The sequence below is a fragment of the Glycine max genome, chromosome 5 (genome assembly GCF_000004515.6).
Source record: "Glycine max cultivar Williams 82 chromosome 5, Glycine_max_v4.0, whole genome shotgun sequence".
Classification (NCBI taxonomy): Eukaryota; Viridiplantae; Streptophyta; class Magnoliopsida; order Fabales; family Fabaceae; genus Glycine; species Glycine max.
Window position 1 is genome coordinate 1,719,564 of NC_038241.2, and position 15,259 is coordinate 1,734,822.

The 15,259-nt window shown below is 31.0% G+C and overlaps 1 protein-coding gene across 1 annotated transcript; it reads left to right on the forward strand.

The window, feature by feature from the left end:
- The first annotated feature begins 8,031 nt into the window (after positions 1 to 8,031).
- Positions 8,032 to 14,332, forward strand: LOC100818615 (ABC transporter B family member 25). Its single transcript, XM_003525390.5, has 17 exons — positions 8,032 to 8,190; positions 9,107 to 9,175; positions 9,278 to 9,313; positions 9,400 to 9,474; positions 9,628 to 9,752; positions 9,892 to 9,991; positions 10,087 to 10,258; positions 10,840 to 10,958; positions 11,034 to 11,144; positions 11,239 to 11,383; positions 11,600 to 11,732; positions 12,112 to 12,187; positions 12,278 to 12,343; positions 12,510 to 12,617; positions 13,225 to 13,332; positions 13,422 to 13,619; positions 13,728 to 14,332. Exons 1-17 carry the CDS (start codon positions 8,140 to 8,142, stop codon positions 13,935 to 13,937), a joined length of 1,902 nt encoding a protein of 633 aa, XP_003525438.1. The 5' UTR covers positions 8,032 to 8,139; the 3' UTR covers positions 13,938 to 14,332.
- The last annotated feature ends 927 nt before the right edge of the window (positions 14,333 to 15,259 follow it).

A 15,259-nucleotide genomic window follows, 5' to 3' on the forward strand; every position in this document is an offset into this window, starting at 1 on the left:
TTTTTTCTGATGTGAGTTAATTTGAATATAAACTGTAAAGTGTATTTGCAGAAAGAAAGAAAAAGACATTTATTTTTTTAATCTCTGAGTTTTTTATAATTTTTTTATTTGTAAAAATTGAAAATAGTGTCAAAAATTTATAATAATTTACCTATCCTAAATAATCAACTGATTTAGATCATTTTGAATATAATTTCTAAGTTAATTTGGTTATAAATTATAAAGTATATTTAGAAAGAAATTAAGACATTCATTTTTCTAATTGTCATATGAGTTAATTTAGTTGAGTCGTTATTTCCTCTCTCTTTTTTGTGGAATGAGCCATTCTTTCCTATTAAGTTTATCAACTTGTAAGTAGTTGAATAGATTCTTTGTAGGAGTATGTCCTATAATATAGCTTTCTGGAATTCTTTGCATATATACCCTTAATACTCCAAACATGCTAAATTTCTCTCCTTACATATTAGAATTAGAATTAATCTATTTCCTTGCTATCATTTTTTTTAAAATGTATGTACGATATATGGTAGATTTTTTTATTTTATCTTTTGTGCATTGGCACGAAAAAGATACGAGCAGGCACAGCGGTGTACAAATTGGGGTGTTGTTGGAGGTAAAATTAAATTACACTAAAATATACTTTATCTTCTTTTTTCACAATATATTTTATTTTAAGAAGAGTTCTAACATTATATCTTTATAATACATTCTTTATCTTCAATTAAAATTTATTAAAAATTATAAAATCAAAAATAAAACTCATCAAACAAAATGTGAGACTCATTAATTTTTAATAAATTTTAATTAACTGTGTAAGGTGTGCGTTCAATTAAATTTTAGAAAATATTATGTTGTTAGCATTTCTCTTTATCTTAATCAATTAAATATAATTTATTTCATTTCATTTATATAAGAAATAATTAACTAATTTGTATGGATTAAGAAAATTAATTAATTTAACTAATAGTGCGTTAAATTAAATTTATGTATTCTTTCCATAATTACCTCTAAAATTAATAGTAAGATGTAGTCTTATAGTCTTATTCTTTTTTCAAGTAATTTTAATTTATTGGCTTTAGTTCTTTTAATCTCTTTCATCAATAATATATTACTTTAATGTTTATTGGTTATGCATATGAACAGGCTAGGTAAGGTAAATTCCCAAAATGAAAAGTTGGATGGTTGAGTTAGGGTTTTCTCTCCCTAGCTCTTATGAGATGGTGCAACCACCAAAGCCACCAAATGATGGAGGAAGCATATCTACTACTAAATTATTGTTTAAAGATAAGGTTCTAGGGGATGTAAGAAATTTAATTACTAAAAGAGAATGGTGAAGCTTAAGCATGAAGGAGGAAATCATTTGCTTCCTAAGTTTGTTATTGAACCAAAGATGTTTGATTAGTTATACCAGTCAGAGGAGAAGTGTTTTGTGGTGAAATTACTTTGGAAGAAATTGGGCTTTTTTAATATCGTGAGGGAGAATTTGCAATCTATTTGGAAATTAGAAGATGATTTTGAGTTGATAAATGTTGTAAAGGGAAATTTTGTGGTTAGTCTTGATGTTGAGGCTAATCGGGAGAAAGTTATTAATGAGGAACCTTGGATGGTATAACGATCATTATCTTAATTACTACTTGTCCTGCTTGGACTTTGGAGTTTTCAGCTTCCGAATCAAAAGTTGGAAAGGACTTTGGTATGGATATGATTTCCTAGTTTGGTTTTGGTATTCAATGATGATAATGAATTGTTAATAATTACTTCCGCAATTGGGAAAACAGTGAAAGTGGATTCGAACATTGTCAACATGGCATGTGGTCGATTTGCATGTGTAAAAGTGGAGATTGATCTTATGTTACTACTTGAAAAATTTTGTTTAAATGAGAGTTGGTATAATGTGGACTGCGAAGGATTTACACTTGTTTTGTTCATCACGCGGGTGTTATGACCGTGTACTAAGGAATTGTACGTCAACCATTTGTTTTTTTTTTTTTTCCTTTTTGCTTTTGTATTGGGAATAAGGGTTGGTTGTTTCTTTCTTGTAATGATATTGAGCTTATTATGTATGTTGTTTCTAGTGTTGTGCTAGGATATGACATACTATATATGTTCTCAAAGAAGATAAATCCCGTTATGTTTTTGGTTCTATTGAAAAGAATAGGTGGTCATATGCCTATGCAAAATAGTTGATTGAGAGTTGTTTTCTTCATTTCACTCTTTTCAACTTAATTACATTCTTTCATTATTAATTATATTATATAATTATTATAGATTAATGTTGATTTAATCTTTTTTCTCTATTTTTTCTTATGAAATTTGTGTGCGAGTCTCGTGTTATTTTCAAAGCTTTTCACTATCTTTTTCCTCAACCTATACTTTCTTCTTTCCACTCTTTTCAATCCTTTTCACTTTTATTCCACACACTTTTTTCTTTATCAAACACACCATTAGTTTTTACAAGGTGTTAAAGAGTATACAAAAAGTCATATAGGCAGAAAATGAAATCGACTATTTTTGGGCTAATGAATTGTTATGTGGGTTTGCCATGAACTATTCAAAGGTGGTTATTGTTATATCCACTCTCCCTTTTTTTCTTCTAAGTATACTCTCTTTCCTTTTTTTTCAAAAAAATCAATAATATTTCCATTTCAAGCCTTCTTCTCTCCCTCACACACTCCATCTTTCGTAGCAACAACCCCCCACCCCCCCTTCTCTCTTTCATCAGGCTCTCTCTCTTCTCTTTCACTCTCTTCATCCTCCTTTCCAAACTCTAATGTAGTATGTTTATGCTCCAAAATACTTTTCTTATTTTATTTTTATTCACTCACACAATATCATTAATGTCTCATTTTATATTGCGCATGATTAGATCTTGAATTTTTCAGTTGTTGCACCAAAACACCTCCAGATTGAATGACTGATATCATTTAATATAATGGTCATAGTGTTATGATTTTTAACATTCATGAAAATACTTTTCAAAACACCATTTATTTTTTAATATTCCAAAACACAAAAAGAGGATTCCATACTTTTTGGAATGTTAAAAAATATGTGTTTTGAAAAGTATTTTCTAAAATGTTAAAAATAAAATACTGTTTCAGAAAGTACACTCTAGAATACTAGTTGTATATCAATGTTATACGTATAATGAGTATATATGATGATAAAAATTAAAATAAAAAACAAATGAAAGTATATTTAGAAAGAAAAATGGATATGGCAAAAACCTTTCAAGGTTTTGGTACGCCTATATGCGGGCTTTCCTGGTCACCCCATTTCATTACATGTTGGACCCTTTGAGCTTTGAAATGTCAGAAATCAAAATTTTCAAATAGCGATCACCATATAGTTTTTCACCTTTTTACTAGTAACTTGTTAGTTATTTTTACTACAATGTTATAATTTTAAAAATTATTTACTAAAATAGAATAAGAAGGGATTATACTTTCCTGAATTTGATTTTTTTCCACATGTCAACTCTTTTTTTTTTCTTTCATTACTTTCTCACCATTTGAACGTTGATTTAGTGTACAGTGTAACCCGTAGAAAATTTAGAAACTCTTGTTATTTCTCTGCTCCCAAACCGCAGAATTGTCTTGAGAATCTAAACTTTCACGTCCTTCTCTTCTCTCCTCGACAACTTCTTTGCTCCCACATGACAATGACAAATTATTGCATCTGACATGTGTATTCAGGGTAAAAAATAGGTCAGTTCGATAAAAACCTATAACCTAACTTATATTAGGTCTAAGTAAGTCAGGTTAGACTAGAAATTAGATTAGGCCAAAGTTTTTAGGAAAGTTTATTTAGTTAAATAGATTGTGTAGGCCATTTGAAAAATCTTTTAGACCTAAAAAGTTCATCTATTTAAAAAGTTATAAATAATTATTCATTACTAATATTATTATTATTATATTAAATTGTTATAATTTATTAAAATTTTATATTATTTATATTTTTAAATGTTAATCATATTGATTTACATAAAAAGTCAACTTAAAATTTATAATTAAGTTTATTAAAAAATAAATTTATCATATTTAAATATATTATTGCAAAATATATTTGTAAATAACATCATGTTATATTAAACCTTAAAAATATATTTATATCATATAAATAAGTTAGATTTGATTGTTATAAAGTTTCACATACATATTTTTATCTCTTTCTTAATATTAAATTATTATAAATTAGACAATCAAAATAGATTTATAATCATATCAAACTTTTATGTAAGTCAGATGAAGCTTTTTAGCTCCTTACCATATACTTTTAATCTAACAAAATCTAATTCAACTCGACCGATCCTGTGTGTATCATCATGTTGAAGCTAGGCACTTGTCTATGTGACATTTTTTCTTAAGGTACGTGTCATATCTAACCGTAACAGAAGAACGAAAAGGAAAAAGTTATATCATTTGTTCCGAGATAATATCCCGGCCCGTAAAAGGAATTGGTTCATGTTAAATAATAAAATTTTGTTACCAAATATTGATAAAATTATAATTAATGTTAAATAATTCAGATCAAAGAGGGAGGAAAAAAATTAAGCAAGGTATAAAATATAAAATTACAACACACTCTTTTCTGGAAAGATGAAAAAAGAAAACGTGAAGAAAGAAAAAATTTGAAAAAAAAAATATGAAGATATATTATATATTGGGCTTTTAGAACGTAGTATTATAACTTTCCTTTTTCCCAACCTAGTTCTTCTAAATCAACTAAAGCTTATTTGGATAATCTTCTCTAGAAAAATTTATAGGAGAAGAAAATAAGAAAAAAATGAAATGAATTTTTTCATACTTTAAATAAGTTTCCTATTAATTGACTATTAGCTAACTTCTTTTTATCTTATTTTTTCTATATTATCTCTTTTTTTCTATTTTATTTTAATTCATTATTATGTTCTATATTTTTCTGTTTTCTTTTTTTTTCTTTTTCTATAGCCAAAGAGCCCGACCAGTACGTACCTAGTTGGGCTCTTTTTAATTCCCATGAATATTGAATAACAATGTTTTGTTTGAATTGAATGTACTTTATTAGAAATATGTTTTCTCATCTTTTAGACAAATTATATGATTTCTATAAATTAGTTAATTTTGTTAATGAACATCTCATTTTAACTTATCATGAAATTTATCTCATTATTTTTTTCTCTTATTAGTGTTTCTAAATAAATTTATCCAAACAGGTCATAACACTTTGTCGACCAGTACCTGATAGCTTCAACATCATTTGAAGTGTCCTCTCCACACATTGGAGGTGCTCTGAAGTTGTCTCAGTGTCTATCTAATGGTTAAATGTCACAAACATTGATTTTTCACCTAAGTGTTTGTTGTTTTCCTCCATTTGCATAGCTCCGTTGAGGTTGGGTCGATGTAGGCATTGTTCCTTCTTTGGAAATTTTATTGTTAAGGTTCATTTTTTGGAATTCTTAGTTAACTATTTTCCCTATTAAGTAATCCAAAAGGGTATTGATGGTAAAAGAATTCAAAATATGCAATCTAGAAGACTTATTAATGTCTTACAGAATATGTATTCCAAAAAATTAATTACAATTTCGAACTAGGCAATGAAGAAAAGAAACTTCAACCTTTCAAAATAATTATTCCATTAATTTTTAACCATCTTCTAGATTATCCATTGCGGAATATGTTTAACATTTTTGGAATAATTATTCTGAAAGATTGAAGCTTCTTTTTTGGATAGTAATTAGTTTTCTAGATTGATCATTATGTAATAGGACTGAAAGCCTTCCAGATTGTCTTTTCAGAACAATGTTTGAAAAACAAATGATCCGGAATGTATATAAATACGTTACGTTGCACAACATGTTCATTCTGAGTGACTTACCTTCGTCGGTGTCGGGGTGGCTTCAAACAGGTTTGTTGCGCAAGGGAATGGCGGTGCCTTCAACCACCTGATGTGTCGCAAGCCTTAGGGAGTCAGGTTGGCGCGCCGCACGACTAAGGTGAAGAAGTGACGGTGGCGCACCGTAGCAGTGAAGGAGTGAGGTCAGGGGGTGCTAGCTAGGGTTAGGGAAGGAGGTGCGCCACTTGAGGTAATAAGAAGCGCGTGAGAGATAGGAATAATTTTGTCAAGGGGTGCAGGAAGCAAACTGGGAGATGAGTAAAACATGTGAACTGCAGCATCTCTCACATGTTCTAATCCATGCAATATCTTACAGGGTTAGAACAAATCTCTCTCTATCCTAACTAAATATTTGATAGAATTGTTTATCTGGATTCAAATTTAATAATATACGAGAGTTCAGTCATGATTGGATTAATTCGATACATTAATATAATATATCAATTATTATAACATTAAGATAAATATAACATGTAAATATAATATCATGTTATTGAAAACATAATAGTATTATCTCAGGGAATTACCTTCCTGTAGCCCAAGCCAATCTTAGCATGATCTCCCTAACTCTTGTGCTCCAAACCGAATGTGGTTAACAAACTCTAATAAGTCCTGTGGTGTGAGATGAATGAATGAATATCTATATATATTTATTCATTTTCTCTTAATTTTGTCAAATAGTAATTAATTTAGTACGAAATATGTAACACATTTTTTTATCCACGTCATAAAACGTGCATTGAATAAACAAAAGAAAACCACGTCTTGCCTCCATGGAGTGTGGGGACCACATTCACGGACTGAACTAAGGTGATACACTATAGATTGAGAATGACGTGGCTGATGACGTTTTCTCACTGCTCTAATTTTGTTTTTAAGGAAAATTCCATGCAAGTGTCCATCACCTTAAAAAACAACCAAAAGCCGGAAAAGCAAACAAAAAACATATAATCGTGGTTATGTACATCACATAAATAGACTAATACTTTTTTTCTACATATAAATAAACTAATACAAAATAAAATATTTTTTTATTAGTGATACATAATTCCTCTTTTTTAAGTAAAATTTTGAATTTAAATTTTATAAATGAAAAAATAATAAAATAAGAAATTTCATTAAAAATGGCCTATTAATTTTTTAATCATTTAAAATATTAGTAAATACTCTGTATTAATAAAAAATATAAAATTTAATATTTTTCTAACATATTTCTCTGTCCAAACGACTTCAAGCTCCGTAAAATAACTCTACTGGGTCTCCATAAAATATTCAGATTCAGATTGCACCTTCTCTTTTCTTGCTAACAAAGTTTCATGACAAGTTACTCAAGTCAAAGTCGCCTCTTTTTGTATTGCTTAACAATGGTGCCTTTCTTTTTTATTTTCTCTTAGACCGCACATACTTTTTAGCGGACACAATCTTGTAATGGATAACAAATTTCTTTCTAAATATTTAATTTTAACTACTTATTTTTATTATAAATTTAAAATAATTGCAGCTAGTTAATTCAGGTATTTGATGACAATAGTGTCTATTTTATTGTTAACTATGATATAATTCCATGCTAACTTTGATATGAATTTTATATTTGACTTCGGTTTAAAAGTTTATGTAACAATAAAGAAAATACTTAAGCAATCATCAATAATATTTGCTACTAATTTTCTCATGAATTAATGGTCATTTTCTTGATGGAATAATAAATTGAGTCATATTAGTTACTCTACAGTCTTTTTCATATGTAAAAATAAATAAATACTAATAAATTTATAAATAATTTACACAATTTATTTAATCAAGTGCTCCCTCACTAGTTACTCTACAGTCTAGCCACACTCTTAGCCTAAACCTCATATTTTATTGCCCCAATTATCCAGTTTTCTTCTTAATTTCCTCTCGACCCTTGGGCAATCACGGTAAGGCAGTAAGCGTGATTTCCTGTGGACTAAATAATTTTTCGGGGATAGAAATTATATTTGAATTTCCGTTTAAAATACGTTGCACAAATTAAAAAAAAAATAAAAATAATGATCCATAAACTTAATTCTATTTGCAACAATATAATAAACATGTAAAGAGTAGATTTTGATTTTTGAATAACCCAGTGAGCCCCTATTAATTTAAAATGATTTGATTTGATGTTTTCTATGGACATAACCTACCAAATGTAAGGCGTTGGAATTGGCGTGTTGCGGAGCAGTAGTGTACAGTATTGTATTTAGAGAGAGTGGGGAGTGTGAGAGTCATTCATTTCGTTTCAGAATGAACGGCTTAAGAAGTCAAAGAGCCCCTCTCTTGGAGGCTGAGGGTGCTGTAAGTCCTCTTCTCTTCTTGCTCCATATTCATTGCTTCTGCTTCACCATTTTGGCCACACTCAAACAATTTTTGTCTTTTGTCAATTAATTCTGTGCTGAATCGTAAAAAACACGCTTTTTTCCACTGCCTCTGCTATAATAATAATAATAATATCCTATTGCACTGTTTGAAACTTTTTTTTTTTTATATGCTTCTCTGCGTGTATTTCAGTTTCTGTTCTGCTCTGTTCTGTAAAGTGTAAGCTATGCTCAGTTGAAAACGTAGTTGGACTTGGAGTCTTTATTATTTTTGACATGTTTCGTTTTTTTCCTTTTCTTTTTGAGGGCTGAATGAGATTAAAATTGGTTTAATTATTTGGTCTCTGTAACCGCATAATCTTTACCTTTTATCTCTATACCTGGAAATTAGTAGTTTTTAGTCCCTACACATACATTTTAACTAATTCAATTTCCTATACCTACACTTTTTAGTTCCCACTGGCTACTGTTACATTTTAGTTCATTTTTGTCCCCACAATTTTTGGACGATAGGGACTAAATTGGATTAAAAAAGGGTATGTTTAGGAACTAAAATGAGTCAGCTTTTTAAAAATGTATGTTCAGAGATTAAAAATGTAAAAAGATTGGGCTAATATTGGGACTAAATGAATAATTAAATCATTAAAGTTTATAAGAGAGGTCATAATTTTTATTAACGGTTTCAGACTGTTTGGAACTCATTCATGGTTTATTGGTTAAGGCTCCTACCTAGTGACAGTTGCTCTGTGAAAGTGAAACTATTAATTAATTTCCCAGTTCTTGGTATGGTTATGCATTTAGTGCAATAAAATGAAAAACTGCGAAAGGGGTGTGGACATACTTTTGCAACTGCATTTGTCGTTGTGGTACTCCATTAATTTTTCTAGTGTATATAGGGAAGAGGAAAGAGGGATGGTGCCGCGGAAGGTCAAGTCTCAGACCTTGAACATGGTGATGCAGTGCCGGTAATCATTGTCCATACATCATTTAATTTTCTATGTAACATCTCATAGCATTAGCATCATATTAATATGTGCAATTACTGACTTTATGCATGGAAATTACAGGCGGAAAATGTGGGATTCTGTCGAGTGCTTTCACTTGTAAGTGGCCAGTGTTTCTTTGGATGAATTGCTGCCATGTTTTTGTGATAATTAAAGTTGCTTCTTTTTTTCGTTTGAAATTGCAGGCAAAACCTGAGGCTGGAAAATTAATGATTGGTACAGTGGCTCTGTTGATTGCAGCCACATCAAGTATATTAGTTGTATGCTTCTTTTACTACCTCCCCCTTCCTGTCCCTCTCTCACACACAGTTACTAAAATTTCTGTCAGCATGTATCTGGTTATTTGCTGTCACCATTGCTGGATGTAAGGTTCAAGCTGCTTTCTAATGAACATGGAAATGTTCCTGCTGCAGCAAAAATTTGGTGGGAAGATAATTGACATTGTCTCAAGGGAAATGCAAACTCCAGAGGAGAAAGATGAAGCTTTGAATGCTGTTAAGAACACCATACTAGAAATTTTTCTGATCGTTGTCTTTGGGTATGATCCTTGCTTGAGTACCTTCCAAATTAATCAGACATAGTTTTATCTGGAAGTAGTTATGAACTTATGACCTCAGATCCATCACATGAGTTTTATGGGATCCCAGGTGATTCACTGAGTTTTCTTGGTTTTACAGTTCAATTTGCACTGCACTTCGAGCTTGGCTTTTTTATACTGCTAGTGAAAGGGTTGTTGCACGGCTGAGAAAGAATTTGTTCAGTCACCTTGTAAACCAGGTAAAACAATAGTCATAATGGCTCTTGCATCGTGTCTCTTTAGGTGTGATGCTTTTTCTGAGTAGGCTTGTACATTATGGATGATGAATTTTCAGGAGATAGCTTTCTTTGATGTTACTCGAACCGGGGAACTTTTAAGTAGGCTATCTGAAGATACTCAGATCATAAAGAATGCTGCAACTACCAATCTTTCTGAGGCCCTGAGAAACTTTTCAACTGCATTAATTGGTCTAAGCTTCATGTTTGCAACATCATGGAAGTTAACATGTGAGTAATTCAACAATGAAGAAATACACACACGTTTTTTATGTGTATCCTAACCAATATTTTTAATAAATTAGATTGGTCATTGAACTAGTGAAAGTTTGGTTAACAATGTATTGGTTCATTCATCTATAATCAAACCAGTGATAATTAAATAAATAATTTTAATATCGTATAAAATATTAAACAATGAATTAACATAAAATAATAAGAAATCAAAATAGATAAAATTTAACATTAGCATGAAACGACCATATTGTAAATCCAGGAAGATAAAAAATAATAAAAAATAAATAATAGCAATTCATTTGTGGGCAGTGGGCCTTATACATGTCCTGTTATTTGACTCAAACATATTTTTGGTTGAATAAAAAAAATAAAAAAGTAAATAAACAAAAACTTATTCAAACTGGGTTTGAACTACTGGTTTGAGTGGTTCTCTAATTGTTTGATCTTTTAAGTTGTTTAGATTGATACCTTGACTACTTCACCAGTTTTCTGGCTAAACTGGGCCATTTGTTTTTTTTTTTTTTTATATCCATTATCCTAACTTCTCTCTCTATCTCTCACATAAACACTTACAGTGTTGGCTTTGGCTGTTGTACCTGTTCTTTCTGTTGCTGTTCGCAAGTTTGGCCGTTACCTGCGTGAACTTTCTCATAAAACTCAAGCTGCAGCTGCAGTAGCTTCATCAATAGCTGAGGTATGTCTTTTTCATCAAATACATATCATAGGAGAAGATAGTTAAACTGATATTATTTTTATCTGTGTTGCACAGGAGTCCTTTGGTGCAATAAGAACAGTAAGATCATTTGCCCAAGAAGATTATGAAACAACACGCTACTCAGAGAAAGTTAATGAAACACTTAATCTTGGTCTTAAACAAGCTGTGAGTTAGCCAGTTATAGTTTGATATGTGCTTGTGTGTAGTTTTATTTGTTTACGTTTGCAACATTTAATCTTATATCTCTTTTGCAATACAGAAAGTTGTTGGACTCTTTTCTGGAGGCCTTAATGCTGCATCTACACTTTCAGTTATTATAGTTGTTATATATGGAGCTAATTTGACAATAAAGGGTTACATGTCCTCGGGTGATCTTACATCTTTCATTCTTTATAGTCTCTCAGGTAAGTTCGTCGTTCTATTCTTCCCTTTTACATGACAATGAATCCTGTAAAACATTCACTATAGTTTAAAGTGTGTATGATCCATGGATATCACTTTTTAGTTGGTTAGGATGCTACTTGTTATACTTTCCTGATTTAATTCAGTGATAGTTTAATTTGTTGTATCTGAACTGCCAGTGTTGTTTTTATATTGACTTGGCTCCTTTGTCTTTGTAGTGGGTTCTTCTATATCCGGTCTGTCAGGATTGTATACAGTAGTTATGAAAGCTGCAGGTGCTAGCAGAAGGGTATTTCAACTTTTGGATCGTACCTCATCCATGCCTAAGTCAGGAGATAAATGTCCACTTGGGTCAGTTTCATATATTTCCTAAAATATAACTTAAAAAAATTTAGTATCACAAGACAAACTACAATTGGGTAAAATTAATGGTACCCACTTAATAGGGGGCAGGATCCATATCATTGAGTGGACCACTGGTGAATTTCACCTAATAAGTAAAGAATGTGTTTCTAGCATTTCTTTACATCTATACACGTAGTCTAGGATGTGTGGATGAAGGAGCCTGCCTTTTGGAATTTTGTAATATAAGATTTTACAGTGTCTAATTATGCATTCAAATCCTGTATTGCCAATGAAAGTAGTTAACTCATTATTAATAGACCTTGCAATATATAGACACTTAGGCCTTGTTTGTTTACTAAGTGACACTAAATGTCTTTTACTGTAGTGATCAAGATGGGGAAGTAGAACTAGATGATGTGTGGTTTGCCTATCCATCACGCCCTAGTCATCCGGTGCTCAAGGTAGCAGTTTCCATCTAGTTTTATGTTCTGGCTTTACAAATTGAGTGGTAAATTGTTAAGCAAATTATGCTCTGCATTGTTCATCTCTAGGGCATTACATTGAAGCTGCATCCAGGATCAAAGGTTGCTCTTGTCGGTCCAAGTGGTGGTGGAAAGGTATAGTACACATCTCCATTTTTCCTTTCTTCCTGTGTTTTGCAGTTCATCATTCCACAATGTTTCGTATTTAATGTGCTTGGGTTGAAGAGGAATAGAAAGGTTAGCAAGGTAGAGTGAAAGGAGAAAACATCACAAACATGAACTTGTTTCTTATTTTGTGCAGAGTACAATTGCAAACTTAATTGAAAGATTTTATGACCCAACCAAGGGGAAGATTCTACTGAATGGGGTTCCTTTGGTAGAAATATCACACAAGCATTTACACAGAAAGGTATCTTGATTATAGTTTGTTTTCTCAAGTGTTTGAATTTAAATACTACAATTTTTTTTGTCATTACTATTACTATTTACTGTCTAACGCCGGGACCATGGATTAATAGGTTAGCACTGCAGCAGCTATTTCTGTATTTAGGACACAACAAATTTATAACATTTTAGCAAATGAATATCAAAGTACATATTAACTTAGATAAGACATTTATACACTACTGACAATGTTTTACCCAATTTAGTGTTATAGACTTGTAGTGTCATGTTTTTAACTTTTAGGGAACCTATATATCTTATAGTATACTAGTATTATGAATTGATGAGTATGGGATAAAATCAAGGTGAAAAGCTATTTATTAATCCATGCCTTGTGCCTATCATGTTGTCACGTCACCTATTACATTTCCTACTGTGCTGTATGACTGCCTTGTAATTAAGCATGATATTAATGGAGATGTAAAATTTGGTGTTTGAGAAATTAGTTTAGTGAAGTACAGGTTGAATATGATATGCTGCCCTTTGTAACAGAATTTATACTCTCCAAAATCTAAATTTCTTTTGTGATTTTGAGAACTTAAATTTAATGCAGTATGCTCATGTATTTGCAGATCAGTATAGTGAGTCAGGAGCCTACACTCTTCAACTGTTCCATAGAGGAGAACATAGCTTATGGATTTGATGGCAAAGTGAACGATGTTGATATAGAAAACGCTGCTGTAATACTTTCTGTCTTCATTCTCCAATGGGACACCTCTCTCCCAAGTCCCAACTCATTTGCTCATAATTGGTATGTATTTGAATGCAGAAAATGGCCAATGCACATGAATTTATATCAAAATTCCCAGAAAAATACCAGACCTTTGTTGGAGAACGTGGGGTAAGGCTTTCAGGAGGGCAGAAACAGAGAATAGCAATTGCTAGAGCCCTGCTTATGGACCCAAAAATTCTCCTCTTGGATGAAGCCACCAGTGCCCTAGATGCAGAAAGTGAATACCTAGTGCAGGTGAGTTAACATATTATTTTGGTTAGGATTATTTTTCCAGTTTCATGAACATATAAACTTGTCTTTGTTTTTTGCACAATATGCTAATGATGGTGGATACGGGTGCAGGATGCCATGGAATCTCTCATGAAAGGAAGAACAGTTCTAGTCATTGCTCACAGGTTATCAACTGTTAAAACTGCTGATACTGTTGCAGTTATATCTGATGGCCAAGTAGTTGAGAGAGGCAACCATGAAGAGCTTCTCAACAAGAATGGTGTCTATACTGCATTGGTCAAGAGACAACTGCAAACAACAAAAACCGAAATCTCGGTCTAGCAAATTATGAATAACCAAACCCTACCACCTTGCTTGTTAAACACTCTAGTCTGCCCACAAAAGGGGCATATGATACTGAGGCACAAGTTCCTTGGAAGACCTTCACTTCCACAGTTGCAAGTTACAGCATTACCTTCTGTTTCAGAGGAAAGAAAACGAAGGAAGTGAGAAAAATTTTAAAATTGAATAGAAGAGAAAATAGAAAGAAAGAAAATTTTGATTTTTTCTTCTAAATGTCAATTTTTCTTTCTTTCCTCAACCAAATAAAAGAAAATGTATCATTGTCTGTATTTTCTTCTAGTCCAAACACATGATTAAAGTTTAGCAACAGATTTGGTGTAACTAACGATATTTTAAAACCGAAAGTAATTAGTGTGATCTATACTGTTAGAATATCTGCTAGAGTATTATCAACATGCTTTCATTTTCCTATAACACTTTTAGCACCCATTATCCATTGTTTGCGAATTGAGATACGTAGATGATATCATTCTTTAAGTTTGTAAACTATGTTAAAAGAAGGCACTGAATAAATTTAAAATAACGAACTGAGCTTAATCTTATAACAAAACTTTAATCATGGTGGTTAAATAAAATCTCAATCTAAGCTTATGAAAAGAGCAAACTTTTTGGTATAGATAAAAATAGCAAACTTGAACTTAAATAAAAGTTATAAAATGAAAAGTGAATTTTTACCTAAAACAAAAAAATATATGCATGTAAAATTATTTTATATTGTTATGGAAGAAAGCAGCATACACATGAAATTCTACACTTGGTGTCTACAAGGCTCACCAGGTGTGTAAATATAATTAATTTTGTCTAGAAGTGTTTAAAATTAAATGAATGTAATAATATTGCACTCATTGATAAGTACTTGAGAAAATGATAAGTTAACCTCATTATGAGGTTATAGGAATATTTAATGGTAGTTAATTTTGTTTCTCAAGTGGTCAATAAATAGTGTCAATGATGTTTATTATACTTTTGTTTCACAAGGACCCCAAATGATTCGATATTATTTGAAAAGAAATCAATGAAGCCTAAATATTTTTTTCCATCTCTTAGTGGAAGTAGTTGTTATTATTTCTTTCCTTCCTTTTTAATCGTCTATTTTTTAAAAGAATTTTTCTTCTTATTTATTCGTAAAATTCAAGATTTTATTAAACACTCTTTTGTTAATTATATCCTTATTTTTTTATTTTTAATTAATTTACATATATTTATTATGGAGTGAAAAGAAAAATAATGAAATAAGAAATTCCACAAATATTTCACTAAGATTAAGAAAATTTATTATATTTTTTATTTTTACGAAACAA

What these genes read in the sequence shown, in the direction of transcription:
- LOC100818615 (XM_003525390.5), top strand. Translation starts at nt 8,140, where the DNA reads ATGAACGGCTTAAGAAGTCAAAGAGCCCCTCTCTTGGAGGCTGAGGGT. An exon ending in TCTTGGAGGCTGAGGGTGCT is followed by an intron (nt 8,191 to 9,106) that starts GTAAGTCCTCTT and finishes TAGTGTATATAG; the next exon opens with GGAAGAGGAAAGAGGGATGG. An exon ending in TCAGTCACCTTGTAAACCAG is followed by an intron (nt 9,992 to 10,086) that starts GTAAAACAATAG and finishes ATGAATTTTCAG; the next exon opens with GAGATAGCTTTCTTTGATGT.